Here is an 18,855-nt window from a genome sequence, read left to right on the forward strand (position 1 = left end):
AGGCTGGATGTCCCCGTCACTCACGGGTGACGCCGGGTGGCCCGTTGGGGACACGGAGCTGCAGGCCGCAGTTGCCGGCGAAGGCCATTTCCAGGACGCAGCCCAGGAGGCCCCCGTCGCTGACGTCGTGGCCGGCGCTCAGCACCCGCTCTGCACCCAAGGGTGAGCCCAGGGCACCCAAGGTGTCCCCATGGCGCCCAATGAGCTCCAATGGCACCCAAGGTGTCCCCATGGCGCCCAGTGAGCTCCAATGGCGCCCAAGGAGCCCCCAGGGCACCCAATGACCTCCAATGGCGTCCAAGGTGTCCCCATGGCACCCAATGATCTCCAATAGCACCCAAAGAGCCCCCATGGCACCCAATGACCTCCAATGGCGCCCAGGGTGTCCCCATGGCACCAAATGACCTCCAATGACACCCAAGGTGTCCCCATGGGACCCAATGAGCTCCAATTGCGTCCAAGGAGCCCCCATGGCACCCAATGACCTCGAATGGCACCCAAGGAGCCCCCAGGGCACCCAGTGATCTCCAATAGCACCCAAAGAGCCCCCATGGCACCCAATGACCTCCAATGGTGTCCAAGATGTCCCCATGGCACCCAATGACCTCCAATGGCGCCCAATGACCTCCCATGATACCCAAGGACCCACCACGGCACCCACTGACCCACCCATGGCACCCAATGACCCCCCATGATACGTAAAGACCTACCACGGCACCCAAGGACCTCCCATGGCACCCAATGACCTCCAATGGCGCCCAATGAGTCCCCATGGCACCCAATGACCTCCAATGGTGTCCAAGATGTCCCCATGGCACCCAATGACCTTCAATGGCGCCCAAGGAGCCCCCATGGCACCCAATGATCTCCAATAGCAGCCAAAGAGCCCCCATGGCACCCAATGACCTCCCATGATACCCAAGGACCCACCATGGCGCCCAATGACCTCCAATGGTGCCCAAGGAGCCCCCATGGCACCCAATGGCCTCCAATGGCACCCAAGGAGTCCCCATGGCACCCAATGACCTCCAATGGCGCCCAAGGAGCCCCCATGGCACCCAATGGCCTCCAATGGCGCCCAAGGAGCCCCCATGGCACCCAATGAGCTCCCATGACACCTAAGGACCCACTATGGCACCCAATGACCCTCCATGGCACCCAATGGCCTCCAATGGCCCCCAATGAGCCCCCATGGTGCCCAATGATCCAGTGGCACCCAATGATCCCCCCATGGCACCCAATGACCTCCAATAGCACCCAATGAGCCCCCATGGGGCCCAAAGACCTCCAATGACACCCAAGGAGCCCCGATGGCACCCAATGACCTCCCATGATACCCAAGGACCCGCCATGGCACCCAATGACCTCCAATGGCGCCCAATGAGCCCTCATGGCACCCAATGACCCCCCCATGGCACCCAATGACCCCCCCATGGCACCCAATGACCTCCCATGATACGTAAGGACCTACCACGGCACCCAATGAGCCCCCATGGCACCCAGTGACCTCCAATGGCACCCAATGACTCCCAATGGCACCCAATGAGACCCCATGGTGCCCAATGAGACCCCGTGGCACCCAGTGACCTCCAACGGCACCCAATAACCCCCCATGGCACCCAATGAGCCCTTATGGCACCCAATGACCTCCAATGACACCCAATGATCCCATGGCACCCAATGAGCCCCCATGGCACCCAATGACCCTTCTAATGACCTCCCCATCGTGCCCAGGGACCCCCATGGCACCCAATCACCCCCCACGGCACCCAATGACCTCCAATGACGCCCAAGGAGCCCCCATGGCACCCAATGAGCTCCCACGGCACCCAATGACCCTTCTAATGACCTCTCCATGGTGCCCAGGGGCCCCCATGGCACCCAATAACCCCCCGTGGCACCCAATGAGCCCTTATGGCACCCAATGACCTCCAATAGCACCCAATGATCCCATGGCACCCAATGAGCCCCCATGGCACCCAATGACCCTTCTAATGACCTCCCCATGGTGCCCAGGGACCCCCATGGCACCCAATAACCCCCCGTGGCACCCAATGAGCCCCCATGGCACCCAATGACCTCCAATGACGCCCAAGGAGCCCCCATGGCACCCAATGAGCCCCCGTGCACCCAATGACACCCAATGATCCCATGGCACCCAATGAGCCCCCATGGCACCCAATGACCCTTCTAATGACCTCTCCATGGTGCCCAGGAACCCCCATGGCACCCAATAACCCCCCGTGGCACCCAATGAGCCCTTATGGCACCCAATGACCTCCAATAGCACCCAATGATCCCATGGCACCCAATGAGCCCCCATGGCACCCAATGATCCTTCTAATGACCTCCCCATGGTGCCCAGGGACCCCCATGGCACCCAATAACCCCCCGTGGCACCCAATGAGCCCTTATGGCACCCAATGACCTCCAATGACACCCAATGATCCCATGACACCAAATGAGCCCCCATGGCACCCAATGACCCTTCTAATGACCTCCCCATGGTGCCCAGGGACCCCCATGGCACCCAATAACCCCCCGTGGCACCCAATGAGCCCTTGTGGCACCCAATGACCTCCAATAGCACCCAATGATCCCATGGCACCCAATGAGCCCCCATGGCACCCAATGACCTCCTACGACACCCAACGGGCCCCCATGGCACCCAATGACCTCCAATGGCACCCAATGAGCCCCCATGGTGCCCAATGAGACCCCGTAGCACCCAGTGACCTCCAACGGCACCCAATGACCTCCAGTGGCGCCCAATGATCCCATGGCACCCAATGAGCCCCCATGGCACCCAATGACCCTTCTAATGACCTCCCAATGGTGCCCAGGGACCCCCATGGCACCCAATCACCCCCCATGGCACCCAATGAGCCCCCATGGCACCCAATGACCTCCAATAGCACCCAATGATCCCATGGCACCCAATGAGTCCCCATGGCACCCAATGACCCTTCTAATGACCTCTCCATGGCACCCAATCACCCCCCATGGCACCCAATCACCGCCCATGGCACCCAATGGCACCCACCGCGCAGCAGCTCCTGGGTGACGCGGAAAGCGGCCGCCAGCACCTCGGGGTCCTCCAGGTCGGGGCACTCGTCACCCAGTTGGGAGAAGACCTGGGCCAGGGCGCTGCCCCCCAAGCGGTGCCGCCCCGGGTTCAGGGGCACCCACAGCACCTCGCCTGCACCCAGAGCACCCATTGGGTGAGGACGGCACCCAGGGGTGCCCCTTGGACCCATAGAACCGCCCTTGCACCCATAGAAATGCCCCTGCACCCATAGCACCCATCATGTAGGGATGGGACCCATAGCACCCATCACGTAGGGATGGGACCCACAGGTACCTACAGCATCTCACCTGCACCCAGAGCACCCATTGGGTGAGGATGGCACCCAGGGGTGCCCCTCGAACCCATAGAACTGCCCTTGCACCCATAGAAATGCCCCTGCACCCATAGCACCCATCATGTAGGGATGGGACCCATAGCACCCATCACGTAGGGATGGGACCCACAGGTACCTACAGCATCTCACCTGCACCCAGAGCACCCATTGGGTGAGGATGGCACCCCGGGGTGCCCCTCGGACTCATAGCACCCATCGTGTAGGGATAGGACCCATAGCACCCATCACTTGTGGATGGCACCTATGGGTGCTCTAGGCACCCACAGCATCTCACCTGCACCCAGAGCACCCATTGGGTGAGGATGGCACCCATGGGTGCCCCTCGGACCCATAGAACTGCCCTTGCACCCATAGAAATGCCCCTGCACCCATAGCACCCATCACGTATGGATGAGACCCACCAGTAACTACAGCATCTCCTGAGCACCCATTGGGTGAGGATGGCACCCAGGGGTGCCCCTCGGACCCATAGCACCCATCGTGTAGGCATAGGACCCATAGCACCCATCACTTGTGGATGGCACCTATGGGTGCTCCAGGCACTCACAGCATCTCACCTGCACCCAGAGCACCCATTGGGTGAGGATGGCACCCAGGGGTGCCCCTCGGACCCATAGAACCGCCCTTGCACCCATAGAAATGCCCCTGCACCCATAGCACCCATCATGTAGGGATGGGACCCACAGGTACCTACAGCATCTCACCTGCACCCAGAGCACCCATTGGGTGAGGATGGCACCCAGGGGTGCCCCTCGGACCCATAGAACCGCCCTTGCACCCATCGAAATGCCCCTGCACCCATAGCACCCATCACGTATGGATGAGACCCACCAGTAACTACAGCATCTCCCGAGCACCCATTGGGTGAGGATGGCACCCAGGGGTGCCCCTCGGACCCATAGAACCGCCCTTGCACCCATCGAAATGCCCCTGCACCCATAGCACCCATCACGTATGGATGAGACCCACCAGTAACTACAGCATCTCCCGAGCACCCATTGGGTGAGGATGGCACCCAGGGGTGCCCCTCGGACCCATAGAACCGCCCTTGCACCCATCGAAATGCCCCTGCACCCATAGCACCCATCACGTATGGATGAGACCCACAGGTACCTACAGCATCTCCCGAGCACCATTGGGTGAGGATGGCACCCAGGGGTGCTCCTCGGACCCATAGCACCCATCGTGTAGGGATAGGACCCATAGCACCCATCACTTGTGGATGGCACCTATGGGTGCTCCAGGCACTCACAGCATCTCACCTGCACCCAGAGCACCCATTGGGTGAGGATGGCACCCAGGGGTGCCCCTCGGACCCATAGAACCGCCCTTGCACCCATCGAAATGCCCCTGCACCCATAGCACCCATCACGTAGGGATGGGATCCATAGAACCCATCACTTGTGGATGGCACCTATGGGTGCTCCAAGGACCCATAGAAATCCCCTGCACCCATCACGTGCAGATGGGACCCATGGGTGCTCCAGGACCCACAGAAACCCCCCTGCACCCATAGCACCCATCACATGAGGATAGCACCTATGGGTGCTCCAAGGACCCATAGCATCATCCCTGCACCCATAGCACCCATCAGGTGGGGATGGGACCCACAGCACCCATCTCATGCAGATGGGACCCATGGGTGCTCCAGGACCCACAGAAACCCTCCCGCACCCATAGCACCCATCACATGAGGATAGCACCTATGGGTGCTCCAAGGACCCATAGCATCATCCCTGCACCCATAGCACCCATCAGGTGGGGATGGGACCCACAGCACCCATTCTCATGCAGATGGGACCCATGGGTGCTCCAGGGACCCATAGAAACCCCCCTGCACCCATCACGTGCAGATGGGACCCATGGGTGCTCCAGGACCCACAGAAACCCTCCCGCACCCATAGCCCCCATCACACGAGGCCGCCACCCACGGGAGCCCCGCGGCACCCATGGGTGCTGCCCCCACCTCTGCCGTTGGGACACTTGAGGTCGGGGGTGACGGTGGCCGTGATGTCGGGGCACACGGCGTAGGCCGAGACCACGATGGTGCCTGCCAAGGGGGCGGGGTCAGCGCCGCGGGGCACCCATGGGTGCCCCCCGCCGCCTTGCAGCACCCATGGGTGATCCCATTGCAACCCCTTCCATCAGCCACCACCCATGGGTGCCCCCATTGCAGCATCACCCAGGGATGCTCCCATGTCACCCTCCAGCACCCATGGGTGCCCCCCAGCACCCATGGGTGCCCCTATTGAAGCATAAGGACACTCCCATGTCCCCACCAGCACCCATGGGTGCCCCCATTGCAGCATCACCCAGGGACTCTCCCGTGTCACCCCCCAGCACCCATGAGTGCCCCCCGCCGCCTTGCAGCACCCATGGGTGCCCCCATTGCAATCCCTTCCATCAGCCAGCACCCAATGGGTGCCCCCATTGCAACCCCTTTCATCAGCACCCATGGGTGCCCCCATCACCCAGGGACACTCGAATGTCCTCCCCAGCACCCCTGGGTGCCCCCCAGCACCCCGGGTCCCCCCAGCACCCATGGGTGCCCTCCATTGCAGCATCACCCAGGGACACCCCCCATGTCACCCCCCAGCACCCTTGGGTGCCCCCCCAGCCCCTGCGGGTGCTCAGTGGGCACCAGCACCCATGGGTGCCCCCATTGCAGCATCACCCAGGGACACTCCCATGTGTCCCCCAGCACCCATGGGTGCCCCCATTGCAACCCCTTCCATCAGCACCCATGGGTGCCCCCATTGCAGCATCACCCAGGGACACCCCATGTCCCCCCCCCAGCACCCATGGGTGCCCCCATTGCAATCCCTTCCATCAACACCCATGGGTGCCCCCCCATTGCAGCATCACCCAGGGACACCCCCGTGTCACCCCCCCAGACCCATGGGTGCCCCCCAGCACCCTTGGGTGCTCACCGGGCGCCAGCACCCACGAGTGCCCCCATGGCAACCCCTTCCATCAGCACCCACGGGTGCCCCCACCACCCATGGGTGCCCTCATTGCAGCATCACCCAGGGGACACCCCCACGTCCCCCCCAGCACCCATGGGTGCCCCCCACCACCCATGGGTCCCCCCCCAGCACCCACGGGTGCCCCCATTGCAACCCTTTCCATCAGCCCCCCCCCACCCACCCACCACCCATGGGTCCCCCCCAGCACCCACGTCCCCCTCCAGCACCCATGGGTGCCCCCCCATCACCCAGGGATGCTCCTGTGTCACCCCCCCAGCACCCCTGGGTGCCCCCCAGCACCCCCACATCCCCCCCAGCACCCATGGGTGCCCCCATTGCAACCCCTTCCATCACCCTCCACCCATGGGTGCCCCCATTGCAACCACTTCCATCAGCCACCATCTACCCACCACCCTTGGGTGCCCCCCAGCACCCTTGGGTGCTCACCGGGCGCCAGCACCCATGGGTGCCCCCATTGCAACCCTTCCATCAGCCACCACCCATGGGTGCCCCCATTGCAGCATCACCCAGGGACTCTCCGTGTCACCTCCCCAGCACCCATGGGTGCCCCCATTGCAACCCCTTCCATCAACCCCCATCCACCCACCACCCATGGGTGGCCCTCACCACCCACGGGTGTCCCCCAGCACCCTTGGGTGCTCACCGGGCGCCAGCACCCATGGGTGCCCCCATTGCAACCCCTTCCATCAGCACCCATGGGTGCCCCCATCGCCCAGGGATGCTCCCACGTCCCCCCCAGCACCCTTGGGTGCCCCCCCAGCATCCTTGGGTGCTCACCAGGCGCCAGCACCCATGGGTGCCCCCATTGAAGCATCACCCAGGGAGGCTCCCATGTCTCCCCCAGCACCCATGGGTGCCCCCATTGCAACCCCTTCCATCAGCCCCCATCCACCCACCCACCACCCATGGGTGCCCCCACCACCCACGGGTGCCCCCCACCACCCATGGGTGCCCCCCAGCACCCTTGGGTGCTCACCGGGCGCCAGCACCCATGGGTGCCCCCATTGCAACCCCTTCCATCAGCCACCACCCATGGGTGCCCCCATTGCAGCATCACCCAGGGACTCTCCGTGTCACCTCCCCAGCACCCATGGGTGCCCCCATTGCAACCCCTTCCATCAACCCCCATCCACCCACCACCCATGGGTGGCCCTCACCACCCACGGGTGTCCCCCAGCACCCTTGGGTGCTCACCGGGCGCCAGCACCCATGGGTGCCCCCATTGCAACCCCTTCCATCAGCACCCATGGGTGCCCCCATCGCCCAGGGATGCTCCCACGTCCCCCCCAGCACCCATGTCCCCCCCAGCACCCATGGGTGCCCCCTGGCGTCCCAGCACCCATGGGTGCCCCCATTGAAGCATCACCCAGGGAGGCTCCCATGTCTCCCCCAGCACCCATGGGTGCCCCCATTGCAACCCCTTCCATCAGCCCCCATCCACCCAGCACCCTTGGGTGCCCCCCACCACCCTTGGGTGCCCCCCCAGCATCCTTGGGTGCTCACCAGGCGCCAGCACCCATGGGTGCCCCCATTGCAGCATCACCCAGGGAGGCTCCCATGTCTCCCCCAGCACCCATGGGTGCCCCCATTGCAACCCCTTCCATCAGCCCCCATCCACCCAGCACCCTTGGGTGCCCCCCAGCATCCTTGGGTGCTCACCGGGCGCCAGCATCCATGGGTGCCCCCATTGCAGCATCACCCAGGGACACCCCCATGTCCCCCCCAGCACCCATGGGTGCCCCCCACCACCCTTGGGTGCCCCCCCAGCACCCACGGGTGCTCACCGGGCGCCAGCACCCATGGGTGCCCCCATTGCAACCCCTTCCATCAGCACCCATGGGTGCCCCCATCGCCCAGGGATGCTCCCACGTCCCCCCCAGCACCCTTGGGTGCCCCCCCAGCATCCCCGGGTGCCCCCCAGCACCCATGGGTGCCCCCCTTACAGCATCAACCAGGGACACCCCCATGTCACCCCCCCAGCACCCTTGGGTGCCCCCCCAGCCCCTGCGGGTGCTCAGTGGGCACCAGCACCCATGGGTGCCCCCATTGCAGCATCACCCAGGGACGCTCCCATGTGTGCCCCAGCACCCCCCCAGCACCCATGGGTGCCCCCATTGCAACCCCTTCCATCAGCACCCATGGGTGCCCCCCCCATTGCAGCATCACCCAGGGACACCCCCGTGTCACCCCCCCAGCACCCATGGGTGCCCCCCAGCACTCATGGGTGCCCCCACTGCAACCCCTTCCATCAGCACCCATGGGTGCCCCCCCCATTGCAGCATCACCCAGGGACACCCCCGTGTCACCCCCCCAGCACCCATGGGTGCCCCCCAGCACTCATGGGTGCCCCCACTGCAACCCCTTCCATCAGCACCCATGGGTGCCCCCCCCATTGCAGCATCACCCAGGGACACCCCCGTGTCACCCCCCCCAGCACCCATGGGTGCCCCCCAGCATCCTTGGGTGCTCACTGGGCGCCAGCACCCACGAGTGCCCCCATGGCAACCCCTTCCATCAGCACCCACGGGTGCCCCCACCACCCATGGGTGCCCTCATTGCAGCATCACCCAGGGACACCCCCACGTCCCCCCCAGCACCCATGGGTGCCCCCCACCACCCATGGGTCCCCCCCAGCACCCACGGGTGCCCCCATTGCAACCCCTTCCATCAGCCCCCATCCACCCACCACCCATGGGTGACTCCACCACCCATGGGTGCCCCCCAGCACCCTTGGGTGCTCACCGGGCGCCAGCACCCATGGGTGCCCCCATTGCAACCCCTTCCATCAGCCACCACCCATGGGTGCCCCCATTGCAGCATCACCCAGGGACTCTCCGTGTCACCTCCCCAGCACCCATGGGTGACTCCACCACCCATGGGTGCCCCCCAGCACCCTTGGGTGCTCACCGGGCGCCAGCACCCATGGGTGCCCCCATTGAAGCATCACCCAGGGACACCCCCATGTCACCCCCCGCCACCCATGGGTGCCCCCATTGCAACCCCTTCCATCAGCCCCCATCCACCCACCCACCACCCATGGGTGCCCCCATCACCCAGGGACCCCCCCCCCCACCCCCCAGCACCCATGGGTGCCCCCATTGCAACCCCTTCCATCAGCCCCCATCCACCCACCCAGCACCCTTGGGTGCCCCCCATTGCAGCATCACCCAGGAACACCCCCACGACCCCCCCACCACCCTTGGGTGCGCCCCAGCACCCTTCGGTGCTCACCGGGCGCCACCACCCATGGGTGCCCCCATTGCAGCATCACCCAGGGACTCTCCGTGTCACCTCCCCAGCACCCACGGGTGCCCCCCACCACCCTTGGGTGCCCCCCCAGCACCCTTGGGTGCTCACCGGGCGCCAGCACGACGCCGTCGCCCACGCGGGCCGCCATGCTGAGCGAGTCCTTGCCCCCGTCCAGGGCCACCCCCAGGGCACCCATGAGGGCGCAGAGGCCACCGCAGGCCACGGCCAGGGCGGCCCCCTCGGCGCCCGCCTTGGAGCCCCACATCCAGTTCCCCGAGCACTTGACGTCCTGCGGGGACACGGGGACATTGGGGACATTGGGGACACGGGGACATCAGGGACATTGGGGACATTGGGGACATTGGGGACATGGGGACATTGGGGGAGATGTGGGGGACATTGGGATATTGGGGACATTGGGGGATATGGAGGGACATGGGGGATATTGGGGACATGGAGACATGCGGGACACGGGGGACATGGGGGGACATCGGGGACATGGGGGACATGGGGGGAACGTGGGGGACATGGGGACATTGGGGACACGGGGACATCGGGGACATCAGGGACATTGGGGGGGATGTGGGGACATGGGGACATTGGGGACATTGGGGGAGATGTGGGGGACGTTGGGGACACGGGGACATCGGGGACATCAGGGACATTGGGGGGGATGTGGGGACATGGGGACACGGGGACATTGGGGACATTGGGGACATTGGGGACAATGGGGATGATGTCCTGCGGGGACATCGGGGACATTGGGGACATTGGGGACAGTGGGGACATTGGGGGGGAATGTGGGGGACATTGGGATATTGGGGACATTGGGGGATATGGAGGGACATGGGGGATATTGGGGACATGGAGACATGCGGGACACGGGGGACATGGGGGGACATCGGGGACATGGGGGACATGGGGGGAACGTGGGGGACATGGGGACATTGGGGACACGGGGACTTCGGGGACATTGGGGACAGTGGGGAAGATGTGGGGGACATTGGGGACACGGGGACATCGGGGACATCAGGGACATTGGGGACATGGGGGACATCAGGGACATTGGGGGGGATGTGGGGACATGGGGACATGGGGACATTGGGGACATTGGGGGACATGGGGACATTGCGGGGGACGTGGGGGACATTGCGGGGGATGTGGGGGATATGGGGGGACATGGGGGGACATGGGGACATGGGGACATTGGGAGGACATGGAGGGACATGGGGACATTGGGGGAGACGTGGGGACATGAGGACATTGAGGACATGGGGGATATGGGGGACATGGGGGGAACGTGGGGGACATGGGGACATTGGGAGGACATGGAGGGAACATGAGGGACATGGGGGATATGGGGACATTGGGGACATTGCGGGGGACGTGGGGACATGGGGACATGGGGGATATGGGGGATATGGAAGGACATGGGGGACATGGGGGACATGGGGACACAGGGACATTGGGGACATGGGGGATATGGGGGACATTGGGGGGTACGTGGGGACATGGGGGGACACGGGGGACATGGGGACATGGGGGACACATAGGGACATGGAGGGACATGGGGACATTGGGGACATGGGGGATATGGAGGGACATGGGGACATGGAGGGACATGGGGGAATGTGGGGACATGGGGGACACATAGGAACATGGAGGGACATGGGGACATGGGGGACATGGGGGACATGGAGGGACATTGGAGGGATGTGGGGACATGGGGAACATGGGGACATTGTGGGGGACGTGGGGGACATGGGGGACATGAGGGATATGAGGGAACATGGGGACATGGGGGACATGGGGGGACATGGGGGGAACGTGGGGGACATGGGGGGTCATGGGGGACATTGGGGGGGGACACGGGGACATGGGGGACATGGGGGGACACGAGGGACATGGGGCCAAGAGGACCAAAGCAAACGGGGACACAGGGACATGGGGACCCAAATGTCACCAGAGAGGACATGGAGGGGACAGAGGGGGACACGGCCACCCCCATGTCCCCTCCCATGTCCCCTTGTCCCCAAAGGGGACTCACGCGGAGGTCGGTGACGCGGGCGAAGACCAGGTTGGTGAGGGCCTCGGTGAGAGCCAATCGGGCGCCGGCGGCCGGGTCCAGGAGGCCCTTGATTGGCTGCTCGCCCAGCGCGGTGGCCGCCCCCACGACGTCGAAGTGGGACAGGGCCACCACGGCCACGTCGGCCAACGGGGTGTGCAGGGGACCCACGCACTGCTGCTGGGCCACCAGGCCCGTCACCGAGCGGTCCACCTGGGGACACGAGGAGGGGACACGTTGAGGGGGACGGGGACATGTTGAGAGGATGGGGACATGGAGGGGGAGGAGCCTGGGAGGAGGTGGGTGGGGATTGGTGGGTGCTTTGGAGGTGGAGGGCAGGACATGGTGGAGATAGAGGCCATGGTGGAGATGGAGGCCATGGCTTGGTGGACATGGTAGACATTGAGGCCATGACTTGGTGGCCATGGTGGAGATGGAGGCCATGACTTGGTGGCCATGGTGGACATGGAGGCCATGGTACCCAGAATGGAGATGGAGGCCATGACTTGGTGGCCATGGTAGACATTGAGGCCATGACTTGGTGGCCATGGTGGACATGGAGGCCATGGTGGAGATGGAGGTCATGACATGGTGGCCATGGTGGAGATGGTGGCCATGGTGGACATGGAGGCCATGGTGGACATGGAGGCCACGACATGGTGGCCATGGTGGCCATGGTGGACATGGAGACCATGACTTGGTGGCCATGGTGGAGATGGAGGACATGGTGGAGATGGAGGCCATGATTTGGTGGCCATGGTGGAGATGATGGACACGGAGCCATGGTGGAGATGGAGGCCATGGTGGAGATGGAGGCCGTGACTTGGTGGCCATGGTGGCCAGGGTGGACATGGAGGACATGGTGGACATGGCGACCATGACTTGGTGGCCATGGTGGCCAGAATGGAGATGGAGGCCATGACTTGGTGGCCTTGGTGGCCAGGGTGTCCAGAATGGACATGGGAGGCCATGGTGGACATGGAGACCATGACTTGGTGGCCATGGTGGCCAGAATGGAGATGGAGGCCATGACTTGGTGGCCTTGGTGGCCATGGTGGCCAGAATGGAGAGGGAGGCCATGACTTGGTGGCCATGGTGAAGATGGAGGTCATGGTGGAGATAGAGGCCATGGTGGCCATGGTGGACATGGAGGCCATGATGGAGATGGAGGCCATGGCCATGACTTGGTGGCCATGGTGGACACAGAGGCCATGGTGGAGATGGAGGCCATGACTCGGTGGACATGGTGGAGATGGTGGACACAGAAGCCATGGTGGAGATGGAGGCCATGGTGGAGATGGAGGCCATGGTGGCCAGAATGGAGATGGAGGCCATGACTTGGTGGCCATGGTGGAGATGGAGGACATGGTGGAGATGGAGGCCATGACATGGTAGCCATAGTGTACATGGTGGCCATGGAGGCCATGACTTGGTGGCCATCATGGAGATGGAGGCCATGACTTGGTGGCCATGGTGGAGATGGAGGACATGGTGGAGATGGAGGCCATGACTTGGTGGCCATGGTGGACATGGAGGACATGGTGGAGATGGAGGCCATGGTGGAGATGGAGGCCATGGTGGCCAGAATGGAGATGGAAGCCATGGCTTGGTGGCCATGGTGGCCATGGAGGCCATGACATGGTGGCCATGGTGGCCATGGTGGACATGGTAGACATTGAGGCCATGGTGGAGACGGAGGCCATGACCATGGGGACATGGAGGCCATGGCTTGGTGGCCATGGTGGAGATGGTGGCCATGACATTGGCGGCCATGGTGGAGATGGAGACCACCATGGAGGTGGCCATGACTTGGTGGCCATGGTGGCCATGGTGGAGATGGAGGCCATCATGGAGATGGTGGCCATGACATGGTGACCATGACCTGGTGGCCATGAAGGAGGTGGTGGCCACGGAGGCCCCACTGCAGATGGAGGCCCCATCTCAAACACGAGACCCTCGAGGCCACCGAAGCCTCTCAAGGCCACATGAGGGGACCCCGGGGAGGTCACGGGGTGGGTGGTGGTGGCACCCATGGGTGCCCCTACCTTGTTGGTGAGGTAGCGCTTGCTGGCCACGGCGGGGAGACGCAGCACCCGGTCCAGGGCCTGGCGCACCGAGAGCCCCGGGGGCAGCCGCAGAGGGAGGAGCTCCGGGGGCTTCCGCTGCAGCGCGAACTCCTGCGGGCACCCAAGGGTGAGCACCCATGGGTGCTCATGGGGGCACCCATGGGGCGGCCCAACGGGACAAGACGACACCCAAGTTTGGGGTCTTGGAGAACATGGGGGACACAAGGTGGCCGGAACTCAAGGTCCCCCCATGTTTGGGGCACCCTAGAACCCCTGGGGGGCACCCAAGGGTGAGCACCCATGGGTGCTGATGGGGACACCCATGGGGTGGCCCATTGGGACACCCAAGTTTGGGGTATTGGGGACCCAAGGTGGCCAGAACTCAAGGTCTCCAAGTATAGAGCTCCGTAGACAATCATGAACTCCTGCGGGCACCCAAGGGTGAGCACCCATGGGTGCTCATGGGGGCACCCATGGGGCGGCCCAACGGGACAAGACGACACCCAAGTTTGGGGTATTGGGGACCCAAGGTGGCCAGAACTCAAGGTCTCCAAGTATAGAGGTCCCCAGACAATCAGGAACTCTTGGGGGGCACCCAAGGGTGAGCACCCATGGGTGCTCATGGGGGGCACCCATGGGGTGGCCCAACGGGACACCCAAGTTTGGGGTATTGGGGACCCAAGGTGGCCAGAACTCAAGGTCTCCAAGTATAGAGGTCCCCAGACAATCAGGAACTCTTGGGGGGCACCCAAGGGTGAGCACCCATGGGTGCTCATGGGGGGCACCCATGGGGTGGCCCAACGGGACACCCAAGTTTGGGGTATTGGGGACCCAAGGTGGCCAGAACTCAAAGGCCCCCATGTTTGGGACACCCCAGAACCTCTGGGGGGCACCCAAGGGTGAGCACCCATGGGTGCTGGAGGGGGGCAACCATGGGGTGGCCCATTGGGACACCCAAGTTTGGGGTATTGGGGACCCAAGGTGGCCAGAACTCAAGGTCTCCAAGTATAGAGCTCCGTAGACAATCATGAACTCCTGCGGGCACCCAAGGGTGAGCACCCATGGGTGCTGGTGGGGGCACCCATGGGGTGGCCCAGCGAGACAAGACGACACCCAAGTTTGGGGTCTTGGAGAACATGGGGGACACAAGGTGGCCGGAACTCAAGGTCCCCCCATGTTTGGGGCACCCTAGAACGCCTGGGGGGCACCCAAGGGTGAGCACCCATGGGTGCTGGTGGGGGCACCCATGGGGTGGCCCAATGGGACACCCAAGCTTGGGATATTGGGGACCCAAGATGGCCACAACTGAAGATCTCCGAGTATAGAGGTCCCTAGACAATCATGAACTCTTGGGGGGCACCCAAGGGTGAGCACCCATGGGTGCTGCTGGGGGCACCCATGGAGTGGCCCAACGGGACACCCAAACTTGGGGTCTTGGAGAACATGGGGGACACAAGGTGGCCAGAACTCAAGGTCCCCCCATGTTTGGGGCACCCTAGAACCCCTGGGGGGCACCCAAGGGTGAGCACCCATGGGTGCTGCTGGGGGCATCCATGGAGTGCCCCAATGGGACACCCAAACATGTCTTGGAGAACATGGGTGACACAAGGTGGCCAGAACTCAAGGTCCCCCCATGTTTGGGACACCTTAGAACTTCTGGGGTGGGGGCACCCAAGGGTGAGCACCCACGGGTGCTCATGGGGGCACCCATGGGGTGACCCAACGAGACAAGACGACACCCAAGTTTGGGGTATTGGGGACCCAAGGTGGCCTCTAGACCCCAAATATAGAGGTCCCTAGACAATCATGAACCCCTGGGGGACACCCAAGGGTGAGCACCCATGGGTGCTGGAGGGGGGCACCCATGGGGTGGCCCAACGGGACAAGACGACACCCAAGTTTGGGGTATTGGGGACCCAAGGTGGCCAAGGTCCCCATGTTTGGGACACCTTAGAACCCGTGGGGGGCACCCAAGGGTGAGCACCCATGGGTGCTGCTGGGGACACCCATGGGGTGGCCCAACGGGACAAGACGACACCCAAGTTTGGGGTATTGGGGACCCAAGGTGGCCAAGGTCCCCATGTTTGGGACACCCTAGAACCCTTGGGGGGCACCCAAGGGTGAGCACCCATGGGTGCTGGAGGGGGGCACCCATGGGGTGGCCCAGCGAGACAAGACGACACCCAAGTTTGGGGTATTGGGGACCCAAGGTGGCCAGAACTCAAAGTCTCCCCATGCTTGGGGCACCCTAGAACCCCTGGGGGGCACCCAAGGGTGAGCACCCATGGGTGCTCATGGGGGGCACCCATGGGGTGGCCCATTGGGACACCCAAGTTTGGGGTATTGGGGACCCAAGGTGGCCAGAACTCAAGGTCTCCAAGAATAGAGGTCCCTAGACAATCAGGAACTCTTGGGGGGCACCCAAGGGTGAGCACCCATGGGTGCTGCTGGGGGCACCCATGGGGTGGCCCAACGGGACAAGACGACACCCAAGTTTGGGGTATTGGGGACCCAAGGTGGCCAGAATTCAAAGTCCCCCCATCTTTGGGGCACCCTAGAACCCCTGGGGGGCACCCAAGGGTGAGCACCCATGGGTGCTGCTGGGGGCACCCATGGGGTGGCCCATTGGGACACCCAAGTTTGGGGTATTGGGGACCCAAGGTGGCCAGAACTCAAAGGCCCCCATGTTTGGGACACCCCAGAACCTCTGGGGGGCACCCAAGGGTGAGCACCCATGGGTGCTGCTGGGGGCACCCATGGGGTGGCCCAACGGGACACCCAAACCTGGGGTCTTGGCGAACACGGGGGACCCAAGGTGGCCACAACTGAAGGTCCCCAAGGTTGGAGCACCCTAGAGTGGCAGGAACGTGCGGGGGGCACCCATGGGTGGGGGTGTCCCCAAAACTGGGGTGTCCCCAAAATTGGGGTGTCCCCATAAATGGCGGTTCTGGGAGCCCGGAGGTCGCCCTATTGGTGGGTCCCCAAATGTCCCTTGGGGTCCCCAAATGGGTGGGGGGGGCCCTGTTGTCACCCAAGGGTGGCCCCCAAGGTCCCCTCCCCAAACCCGATGTCACCAGAGGGGGGTCCCTCCTCCCACCGGGGGGTCCCTGTCCCCACAGGGGGGTCCCCATCCCCATTGGAGGGTCCCCGTCCCCACAGGGGGGTCTCTGTCCCCAATGGGAGGTCCCTGTCCCCACAGGGGGGTCCCCGTCCCCATTGGAGGGTCCCTGATCCCATTGGGGGGTCCCTGTCCCCATTGGGGGGTCCCTGTCCCCAATGGGGGGTCTCTGTCCCCATCGGGAGGTCCCTGTCCCCAATGGGGGTCCCTGTCCCCAATGGGGGGTCTCTGTCCCCAATGGGGGGTCCCCGTCCCCATTGGAGGGTCCCTGTCCCCACAGGGGGGTCCCTGTCCCCATTGGGGGGGTCTCTGTCCCCAATGGGAGGTCCCTGTCCCCACAGGGGGGTCCCCGTCCCCATTGGAGGGTCCTCGTCCCCATTGGGGGGTCCCTGTCCCCAATGGGGGGTCTCTGTCCCCATTGGGGGGTCCCTGTCCTCATTGGAGGGTCCCTGTCCCCATTGGGAGGTCCCTGTCCCCAATGGAGGGTCCTTGTCCCCACAGGGGGGTCCTTGTCCCCAATGGGGGGTCCCTGATCCCATTGGGAGGTCCCTGTCCCCAATGGGGGGTCCCCGTCCCCATTGGAGGGTCCCTGTCCCCATTGGGGGGTCTCTGTCCCCATTGGGGGGTCCCTGTCCCCACAGGGGGGTCCCTGTCCTCATTGGGGGGGTCTCTGTCCCCAATGGGGGGGTCCCTGTCCCCACAGGGGGGTCCCTGATCCCATTGGGGGGTCCCCGTCCCCATTGGAGGGTCCCTGTCCCCAATGGGGGGTCCCTGTGGCCATTGGGGGGCCTCTGTACCCAATGGGGGGTCTCTGTCCCCATTGGGGGGTCCCTGTCCCCACAGGGGGGTCCCTGTCCCCATTGGAGGGTCCCTGTGGCCATTGGGGGGTCCCTGTCCCCAATGGGGGGTCTCTGTCCCCATTGGAGGGTCCCCGTCCCCAATGGGAGGTCCCTGTCCCCAATGGGGTGTCCCCGTCCCCATTGGAGGGTCCCTGTCCCCACAGGAGGGTCCCTGTCCCCATTGGGGGGTCTCTGTCCCCATTGGGGGGTCCCTGTCCCCACAGGGGGGTCCCTGTCCTCATTGGGGGGGTCCCTGTCCCCACTGGAGGGTCCCTGTCCCCAACGGGGGGTCCCCGTCCCCATTGGGGGGGTCCCTGTCCCCACAGGGGGGTCCCCGTCCCCATTGGGGGGTCCCTGTCCCCAATGGGAGTTCCCTGTCCCCATTGGAGGGTCCCCGTCCCCATTGGGGGGTCCCTGTCCCCACAGCGGGGTCCCTGTCCCCATTGGAGGGTCCCTGTGGCCATTGGGGGGTCCCTGTCCCCAATGGGGGGTCTCGGTCCCCATTGGGGGGTCCCCTCTGATGTCCCCCCCCCAGCACCCATGGGTGCCCCGTGTCACCTTGCGGGGCATCTTGCCCAGCACCCACTCGAGCTCCAGGTCCACGGGGGTGGGGAGCCCCTCGTGGGACCCCCCCTCGGGCACGGGGGACGCCAGGTCGTCCACGAAGACGATCTGCGGGGACACGCGGGGCCCCATGTCCCCAATGTCCCCAATGTCCCCAATGTCCCCATGTCCCTCCAGGTCCCCCATTTCCCCATGTCCATCCAGGTCCCCAATGTCCCCATGTCCCCATGTCCCCAATGTCCCCATGTCCCTCCAATGTCCCCCCATGTCCCCCATGTCCCCTTAGTGTCCCCATATCCCCCCATGTCCCCAATGTCCCCCCATGTCCCCACATCCACCATGTGACCCCCATGTCCCCATATCCCCCCATATCCCCCCATGTCCCCCCATATCCCCCATGTGCCCCAAGTCCCCCCATGTCCCTCCATGTCCCCATGTCCCTCCAATGTCCCCCATGTCCCCTCTGTCTCTCCATGTCCCCACATCCCCCACGTCCCTCCATATCCCCCATGTCCCTCCATGTCCCCTTGTCCCCCCATGTCCCC

General features: G+C 64.2%; 1 protein-coding gene across 1 annotated transcript in view; it reads right to left on the reverse strand.

Moving 5' to 3' along the window:
- LOC104580506 (phosphoribosylformylglycinamidine synthase) overlaps nt 1-18,855 on the reverse strand; it is a 60,500-nt gene that overhangs the window by 4,599 nt on the left and 37,046 nt on the right. Inside the window, 7 exon segments of the mRNA XM_088537613.1 lie at nt 25-150; nt 3,044-3,199; nt 5,389-5,472; nt 9,767-9,947; nt 11,706-11,936; nt 13,769-13,900; nt 18,305-18,418. Of these exon segments, the coding sequence (XP_088393739.1) occupies nt 25-150; nt 3,044-3,199; nt 5,389-5,472; nt 9,767-9,947; nt 11,706-11,936; nt 13,769-13,900; nt 18,305-18,418 (1,024 nt within the window).

This window comes from Tinamus guttatus, unplaced genomic scaffold (assembly GCF_059628265.1).
Source record: "Tinamus guttatus ecotype Peru unplaced genomic scaffold, ASM5962826v1 Tinamus_guttatus_pri_ptg000825l, whole genome shotgun sequence".
Lineage (NCBI taxonomy): Eukaryota > Metazoa > Chordata > Aves > Tinamiformes > Tinamidae > Tinamus > Tinamus guttatus.